We start from the raw sequence: 9,143 nt of genomic DNA, 5'->3' as shown, positions 1-9,143 counted from the left end.
CTAGGGGGGGCGCAGAGCCATTGCAGGGGGGGCGCAGTATGAAAAAAAAAAAAAGAAAAAAGAAAGCTTGGACACTGCTAGCATTATGGACAGGTTTTTGACGGGGCTCCCACACAAACGCAAAGCAGGAGATGAAACATCGCCAAATATGTTTCCAAACCAACTTCCTTCCAAGCCAAAGACTAGAAAATATGGTGAAGCATATCTTCCCTTTGGCTACACCTGCACAAGTGCCAAGGTAGGTCTCCCCTGCAAAATTAGTTTTCCTGCATCGGGAGCAGCGCTGGGCTCTCAAATCACGGACAAACAGTATCCCACATTCTTGATTTTTAGTTCACAAACACTTCTTGTAATGACTACTCCTGACATTTTGGACATGTTAGCTCTTTATGCAGTTAAGTTACAGTGGGATACAAATAATATCAGGCTGATCCTGCCGTAATTTGTTCCCCCGGTTCAAATCACGGACAAACAGTATCCCACAGCTGTTTTTGTTTTTGAACCCATTTTGCACAGAGAAGCATTTTTTGAAAAATGTATTGATAGCAATGTTGAATATTATTACACAGGAAAAAAACAACTACATGTAAAATAATCACACCGTGACGCCGCTGCCTTTCTAAATGCAGGGACAGTAACTGCGTGTGTGTATATGTAAGCATGTAAAACCTGAAGATAGTCAGATTAACAGTATTTCGTCTCTATCTGCCATTCTGCAATTCATCTCATGTAAACAATAACGTGGCGCTGGCGTGGCGTGAAAAGAGGCACATACCTTTGACGTTGCGTCACGAACTCTGTAATTCGTCCCACACGTAAAAGCATAAAGGAGTTTTAAATAATCTCCATTTTCGGTGAATCGCAACACCGTTTACGTGTTGACGAAAGGCCCAAACGCATAGAAACAGCTGTGTTTTCAAAAATACCCGTGTAGGTGTGGACGCAGCGTAAAAGAGTTAGTAGTGTATTTTCTTACTACCTGTAATTTATTGCCGTTTACTTGTATTTGCTTAATCATTTACTAAATGTTTGAGGTGTGAAATAAACTGCAATGGAGCAAAATATGGGTGTGTGTGTTTGGAGGATGTGTTTGGGGGAGGGGGGGGGGGGGCTGGGAAAAAAAGTTTGGGAACCACTGGTCTAATGAATCATCAATGTCCATGTGAACATAGACACCTCTAGCTTTACCAGTAAGCAAGGGTATCAAACGAAATGGAGCCTCAGTGACTCCTGAGGCTCCATTTCATGTTTCCTGTGTTAAAAACTCTACTTCTCAAAAACAGCAGTTAATATTTCCCAGCTGAATTGAACTCTAATCATTGACTAATTAAGGAATCACTGCAGCTACAAAGTATTTTTTGGATTTGAAAACTGATGGAAAAAACACATGTTATGCAATGTTCTAATTGTGTGAGCTGTATGATAGTCAAGAATACACTTAGTGCCTGGAAATATGCCCAGATTTCAAAAATATTTTATCTGCTCATTATAGCGCACACACTCATAACTGTCCTTGTGAGAAGCCCCTAGAAGGAAAAGAGCTATTGTGTGACAGTTTTAAGGCAAAAAAAACGGTGGGACTGACAAAATGTACTGGGGACTTCCCTCTTCAAGCATGAAACTTTGTACTTAATACTTTTGCTCCCTTACAAGAATAAACACAATTCTTGACTGTTGCTCATTTTTGTTCATTTTTATTGTGGCAAAAACTCACTTGACCAAAGGATTAAATTATTAACCAGAAGATTTGGACTGGTTTTTGGTCCATTTGTACCATTATAGTGTATAAAGCAATACTAATGAACAGAGCTAAACAATGAACCAATAGAACAGGAGCATGAAGAACTCTAACTTTCATGAAATGTAAGATCAGAGTTTCCCTGAAACAATTAATAGAATAACGTAATAAACTGAAAAAACACACAGCAGTCCCACATTTTAAAGTATTTAAGTATTAATTTAAACAGTATGAATTCTCATGTGCTTCTTTAATTTGTTCCTCTCGAAAAATCTTTTCCCACAGGTGCTACAAGACTATGGTTTTTCACCTGTGTGAATTCTCGTGTGTCTTTTGAATGCTGATAAGGTTGCAAATCTTTTCTCACAGGTGCTACAAGGATACGGCTTTTCACCTGTGTGAATTCTTGTGTGTTTTTTGAATGCTGATGAGGTTGCAAATCTTTTCCCACAGGTGCTACAAGAATACGGTTTATAACCAGTGTGAATTCTCATGTGTGTTTTGAATGTTGATAATTGAGTAAAACTTTTCCCACAGGTGCTACAAGGATACGGCTTCTCACCTGTGTGAATTCTCATGTGTCTTTTGAATGCTGATGAGGTTGCAAATCTTTTCTCACAGGTGCTACAAGGATACGGCTTTTCACCTGTGTGAATTCTTGTGTGTTTTTTGAATGCTGATGAGGTTGCAAATCTTTTCCCACAGGTGCTACAAGAATACGGTTTATAACCAGTGTGAATTCTCATGTGTGTTTTGAATGTTGATAATTGAGTAAAACTTTTCCCACAGGTCCTACAAGAATATGGTTTTTCACCTGTGTGAATTCTCGTGTGTCTTTTCAATGTTGATAAGTCAGCAAATCTTTTCTCACAGGTGCTACAAGGATACGGCTTTTCACCTGTGTGAATTCTTGTGTGTTTTTTGAATGCTGATGAGGTTGCAAATCTTTTCTCACAGGTGCTACAAGGATACGGCTTTTCACCTGTGTGAATTCTTGTGTGTTTTTTGAATGCTGATGAGGTTGCAAATCTTTTCCCACAGGTGCTACAAGAATACGGTTTATAACCAGTGTGAATTCTCATGTGTGTTTTGAATGTTGATAATTGAGTAAAACTTTTCCCACAGGTCCTACAAGAATACGGCTTCTCACCTGTGTGAATTCTCGTGTGTCTTTTGACCTTTGATGAAGTAGCAAATGTTTTCCCACAAGTGTCACAAGAATATGGCTTCTCACCTTTGTGAATTCTCTTGTGTTTTTTGAATGTTAATAAGTCAGTAAATCGTTTCCCACAGCTGCTACAGGAATACTGCTTTTCACCTGTGTGAACTCTTAGATGTGTAATCATATTGTATTTATCCTGTAAAGTTTTTCCACACACCTCACATTGTACAGACTTGTTCTTTGTGTCCGTTCTACTTTTACTCGATGACACAGGAGGGTTGTCTACTCTCTGACTGTGACGTCTCTTATTCATCTCTGTATTTCTAGTAGTTCCTGAGTCCACATGCTGACTTTCTTCATTATCTTGGGTCTCTGCTTCAGGAGAGCTGTGAGAAAGGAGCTGCTCACTGTTTAGTTCTGGTTTACTGTAGGCACTTTCCCCATAAGCGGGTGTCACGATGAAGGTATCAGCCTCCTGCTTCAGTCCAAGCTGCTCCCCCTTCTGACTGCTGCAGAGTTCCTCTTGTTCCTCTTTAATCTGTGGATGCTCTGGTTTCTCCTGGTCCAGACTGGAATTCCTCTCCTGGTTAAAGATGTGCTGGTCTGTAAGAACCTCCTCTTCCTCAAAAGCATGCTGCTGTAGGACATCTGAATGCACAAAGGGGAAAAAATGATAGCAAAACAAACATTTGAGAAAATATTTACTGGTCTGAACCATTAGCGGGTCTCTACATAGTGAGCCTGTTGCTCACATATACCACTGAAATTAAAGTGTACAAACATGACAAATTATTTGGGCACTGATGCAAATGTTTAGTTCTGACACTCTTATTAGCAAAGTTCAAAGCTCAGCTTCTTATGTCTGTGATATATGAAATAAATAGATGTTGTTGTTTTTTGTTAAATGAATGTGGATGTCTGAATTGGCTACAGTTACAAGAAGGCATGCTGGGGAAGAGCTCTCTTACACAGTAGTAAACGTTTTGGCTGTGCTTGAAATGCCATGAAAACACTCTTCTTGTCTAACAAATTTAACTTTAGAAACACTGAATTTCATATTTTCCAAAACAGAATAGAAATATTTATTCATTTTACCCAGACCTGTAAACTGTTCAAATTGACCATTTCCATGCTGCAGAGGAAACATAATTCTTTAACTTAAACTGATAACAGAACAAAATGAAACTTGTGTTGTTGACTTTGTGTCTCTGTGTAGATTTTGTCTGACCAGTGAGTGGAAATTTGAAACTCAGATGTTTCACGCCTTTCATTCTGGTGAATTTTTTTACGCACTAATTTTCACCGTTTTGCACAAGTTAATGGCGGAAATGTGTTTAAGTAAAGAACAGAAAATCAGGCTGAAGAGATTCATTCATGTTGCTTATTACTTTTTGACCTTCAATTCTCGGACAGTTCACCAGTCTGTCGGAGGGTCAACACAGAAACACAGAAAACTATTCACACTCACATTCACACCTATGAGCAATTTAAAATCACCCACTAACCTAACCCGGCTGTCTGTATGTCTCTGGAGAGTGAACAAGGGGAGAACATGCAAACTCCACACAGAAAGGCCTGGCCACTTGGTAGAGTCAAACTCAGGACCTTGTTGCTGTGAGGCAACAGTGCTAACCACTGGTCCACTGTGCTGTCTGTGAGTTATATTCACTTTTATTAAATCAACACAGTTTTACATACCTATTCTGTGTAACTTTATCACAGGTTTCCAGATGGTCTCCAGCAGTCTGAGCTGCTTTTTATCAGTCCAGACAATAATGCCTTCAGCCTCCTGCTTCAGCCCAAGCTGCTCTCCCTTCTGACTGCTGCCGAGTTCCTCCTTTTCCTCTTTAATCTGTGGAGTCTCTGGGTCCTCTTGGTCCAGGCTGGAGTTCCTCTCCTGGTTACAGACCTGCTGCTCATCCAGATCCTCCTCTTCCTTACAGTCATGTTGTTTTGGGAGGTCTTGAGAAATAAAGAAACACAAGAACAATAATCACTAATGTGTGATACAAAAACTATATATTTTTTATATTTAGTGATATAAAAACTAATATTTTTAAAAGCATGAATCAAAACCCAAGAAATGGTGATCAGCCTATCATATGACCCATCATGAGCCACACACACACACACACACACACACACACACACAGACACACACAAACAGCTCAGGGAAATAGTTGTGCACACTCACAGCAAGGATCCTCACTGTGAGCAAAGACACAAAGTTCACCAAACTAAAATGCAATGTGACCACCATGAAAACATCAGTGTGTAAAATCCTTTTTTAAATGAAGCTTCACTTCAACTTCAGAGAAGGCTGTTAACAACTTGATAAATGTGTATTCCGCTGACATCTAACTATATCTTTACTGCACAGTCTCAGTGTTTACAGATGATCTAAAACACTAATGCCTGATGTACTCAACATTGGAATCTGTTAGAGAAAAAAGTTTAATAAATAAATGAATTAAAATGTATTAAAACCTAACCTATCAGTGACCATCGACCTGCACCAGTTCAACATAGTCCATCACTGGACATTGAACTACAGCACTGATAAGTTCAATTTATTTATTTATATAGCGCCAAATCATAACAACAGTCGCCTCAAGGCGCTTTATATTGTACAGTAGATACAGAGAAAAAACCAACAATCATATGACCCTCTATGAGCGAGCACTTTGGCGACAGTGGGAAGGAAAAGCTCCCTTTTAACAGGAAGAAACCTCCGGCAGAACCAGGCTCAGGGAGGGGCGGGGCCATCTGCTGCGACCGGTTGGGGTGAGAGAAGGATACCCAGTTTAACATATTCTAGTAAAGCTAATCACACTGAAGAATCTGAACTTCAACAGCACATTGTTAAAAACATGTCCATACCTATGATGTGTGAGTTTCTATCAGGTTTCCGGTTGATATCCTGTCTGTGTAGACGGTTGATCTCCTCCTCATACTGGATGATGGTTTTTTGAACCTCTGAGAAGATTTCTTCACAAACAGCAGTTAGTCTCTCCTTGATGAACTCTCTCAGATACTGTACTGAACCCATTGCTGCTTGAACTGAGGCTGGGCGGATCGATACAAGCATCAATAGACGTGGCACAGATGTTGATATTGGTATCAGATCCACACTAACTTGACGGGATCAATACTTTAGCTTCTGTCTCTTCTCTAGGTTCAGTCCAATTCATCAGCAGCAGCTGTGTCTGCACACACGCTGCTCCTCTACCACAGTAGTGCTGTCCTCCTCCCTTCTTCTTTGGGGCTTGATGGCGTTTGACATATCAGCTTACAGATGCATTTATCCCACCTTCTGGACTGGAGTGTGGACAGGAGAATAGCAGGGAAGACAAGTATAATTATATTCTTTCATCAGTCTTATAATTCAATAGTACAATTTTCCATTTACGCCTAGATTTCTGGATTTAATGTTTTCCATAACACGTTGTATGCCTGTATTAAAGAAGACAGCTTTCATCATTTCCATATTTGTTTGAGCTTTCCTGATTTCTGATTCCAAACATAATAAACTATCCATCATCCCTTTCTTTATGAAACCCATTCTGATCCCCAGAGAAGAGACTGTTAGTATCTAAAAATCAGGTTAATCTGTTTTCTTTTAGAAGTTGAGAAAGAAATTAATAGATTACCCACAAATTGAACATGGGCAAGATTTACTACAGTAGTTGAAAAATCCACTGGAAAAGGCACACATGAGATTATAGGTTTCACCTCTCGTTAGCTCTTTCCCTCTGTGCTCTGTTAGTGCGCAGGCTCACACAGCACTCACCCTCCCCCGAGCTAAACATCCAATCACTCTTAGTATGCAAATGACCCTGCGTCAGGTTTCTCATTAGGCAGGGCTTTAGGGGTTATTTATTTGAATTATGCTATCCAATTAAGACAAAATTTTATGTTGTTGGTTGTAAAGATCTTGATGGATAATTTTTTATTCTAGTTTTCAGTTTTATTTTTCAAGCTTTGCTGAATTTACTTTTTTTTTTTTTTTTTAAATAACTTGGTGTTAAGGCCCCTGGCCTCGGAGGAAGTGGCTGGCCATCCTGTAAAGAAATCCAAGCGTGCCAGGACTCACAGATGATTGGCTGGCTGGGGACTCGTGCCCACCCACCTGCATGTAGATTTTAATGTGCCAGTCCTCATAGACCATTGATTGCTTGGGGATTTGTGGTGCTCCGGGGACCAATGAAGCGACTAACTGTGTTCACTGTGGTCAAAGGAGTTTGCAAAGAAAAGCGTCTGGACTTCTTTAAGTTGCTTGAAGACGTTTCACCTTTCATCCGAGAAGCTTCTTCAGTTCTAAGGTCAAATGGCGAGAGTCCCAGATTTAAACCCAGTGGGAGTATCCCCAAAGAGGGACAAAGGACCCCTGGTGATCCTCTAATCACATGAGCCAAGGTGTGAAAACGGGTGTGGGACCTAATCAGCCAGGGTTTCGGTGAGCTCATTGTGAAACCTGGCCCCACCTTGTCATGTGAATTCCTGAGGTCAGATGGCCCAGGATGTGAGTGGGCGTTAAGGCGTCTGGGGGAACTCAAAACTGGATTATAGATGGCAGACAGTTGGTGTCGTAAACCACCGCCTCTGTTCAAAGATGGTCGCTCACAGTGGACATAGATGGCCTCTTTCACTCCTCTTTCAAACCATGGTGGCACGTCTTCAAGCAACTTAAAGAAGTCCAGATGCTTTTCTTTGCAAACTCCTTTGACTACGATGACCTGGATGACTGAGAACCTTCACAGACATGTGTTCACTGTGGCAACAGAAGCCTGAGGATCCTTCACTCAGGGGAGACTATGTTTTGGACAGAGCGTGCAGGTGGTCCCTCTTGCCTCTGTCTTTGACCCCGCCTTGCCTAACTCAGATTAAGCGTTGGAATTCTGCCTGAGTAGCCTTGAGATGTGTTTCTGCCTGAGTGGCTAGTTTTCATTTGTATTTGAACGTGTGAGAGTTGTTTGTGTTGTTTAATTGCCTAGTGATTAGCTGTAAGCTACACTAATGGTTTTCAGTTCTGTGTGTTTGTAATAAACCCTTTTCTTATATTGACCTCCCTTGTGATGGGCTCGTTTATGTTACCTCCCATGACCCCAAGCCGGGTCGTAACACTAGCCTACCCTTATTAGTTTTGTTAATATTGGCATTGTGTTAATGTCATATTTGATATAAGCTACTCTGCCTTTATTAGTAGATGATTAGCAGATGTAACTGCAGCCCAGCCCATTGTTGTTCTGCTAACTGAAGTTTGGTCCTTTTACAGCATCCTGCCATGTGATTACATTTGTCCCTAACCATCGGGAACCCTCACGTTAACTTTTATCAAGTGGAAAACAGTTAGCATTCATCTTCCAGCTTCACTGTGTTTATATTATGCTAACCATAGCTGTGCAGCTAGCCACCATGTAGTACATCATTATATACCAGCTAGCCCAACTTCAGTAACCCTACAAACATCACTGCTATTTAGTTTTCTCTCTTAATTTATGTTGCAAGTGATAGCAGAGCTGTGTGTTTTAATTTTTCCAGAAATCCCTCAGTCAGGGTTTGCGTGCCTCAGTGACCCTAAGAGCTACACCAGCATAAGCAGCCTTCAGTTGGACCACCCAAGTTGGGTTGGACCAACTGAAGGTGAATTGAACCAACTACCTTCAGTTGGACCAACTGAAGGTAGATCCTGACAAAGTGCAAACCATTTGCATGACAAAAACTGTAATCCAGAGCACCCCACCACCACCGCTACCCCATCCCTTTCCCGCCTCCGTTGCCATCATGTGCCCCCTTTACATTTCTGTCTGCCCCCTCATTTATGCCTGTCTAAAACCGGCTCAGATAGCACTCTTAATCTCCCTACATGCTTATTTATTGGTGTTGTTGATGAATCTGGTTCCACTCACCAAACGACGGCCATTCTGGATTTTATGATCACTTGAAATCCCTCCTCCCGTTATCTTATTTCACCTCTACATCATCTCTCCGCCATCTACTTCTGTTCTCCTTTCACTTCCGTCACATCACTTTCCGCCTGCTGTCCAGTCACAGCCTAACCGGCCAACCGCGCCCCTCCCCCTCCACTCCTGCTCTGCTGTGAGTTGTTGTTGTGTGGCCAAGTGACTAAACAGACGCCTTTGTTTGTTTTTGGTTTCCAAAACTTATAGAGACAGTGTAAACAGGTCCGTACAACAAATCTGCGACATTACCCACAAACTGAAAGGTTAAGAAATACACTTT

The 9,143-nt window shown here is 41.1% G+C and overlaps 1 protein-coding gene across 1 annotated transcript; it reads right to left on the bottom strand.

The window, feature by feature from the left end:
• Positions 1 to 1,936: 1,936 nt before the first annotated feature.
• Positions 1,937 to 8,887, bottom strand: LOC120435210 (zinc finger protein 345-like). The gene is made up of 4 exons (XM_039604307.1): positions 8,810 to 8,887; positions 5,781 to 6,218; positions 4,599 to 4,862; positions 1,937 to 3,548 (listed from the first exon to the last, which is right to left on the bottom strand). The coding sequence occupies exons 2-4, from the start codon at positions 5,986 to 5,988 to the stop codon at positions 2,035 to 2,037; spliced, it is 1,986 nt and encodes a 661-aa protein (XP_039460241.1). The 5' UTR covers positions 5,989 to 6,218; positions 8,810 to 8,887; the 3' UTR covers positions 1,937 to 2,034.
• Between the last annotated feature and the right edge of the window lie 256 nt (positions 8,888 to 9,143).

Source organism: Oreochromis aureus, linkage group 20, assembly GCF_013358895.1.
Source record: "Oreochromis aureus strain Israel breed Guangdong linkage group 20, ZZ_aureus, whole genome shotgun sequence".
Taxonomy (NCBI): Eukaryota; Metazoa; Chordata; class Actinopteri; order Cichliformes; family Cichlidae; genus Oreochromis; species Oreochromis aureus.
Note: the sequence above shows the minus strand (reverse complement) of the source record. Positions and strands in the feature narration are given on the sequence as shown.

Coding starts and splice junctions, on each gene's coding strand:
- LOC120435210 (XM_039604307.1), bottom strand. CDS start 5,988: ATGCTTGTATCGATCCGCCCAGCCTCAGTTCAAGCAGCAATGGGTTCA. Junction 4,863..5,780: donor TAGAAACTCACACATCATAG/GTATGGACATGT, acceptor TTATTTCTCAAG/ACCTCCCAAAACAACATGAC. Junction 3,549..4,598: donor GATAAAGTTACACAGAATAG/GTATGTAAAACT, acceptor TTGTGCATTCAG/ATGTCCTACAGCAGCATGCT.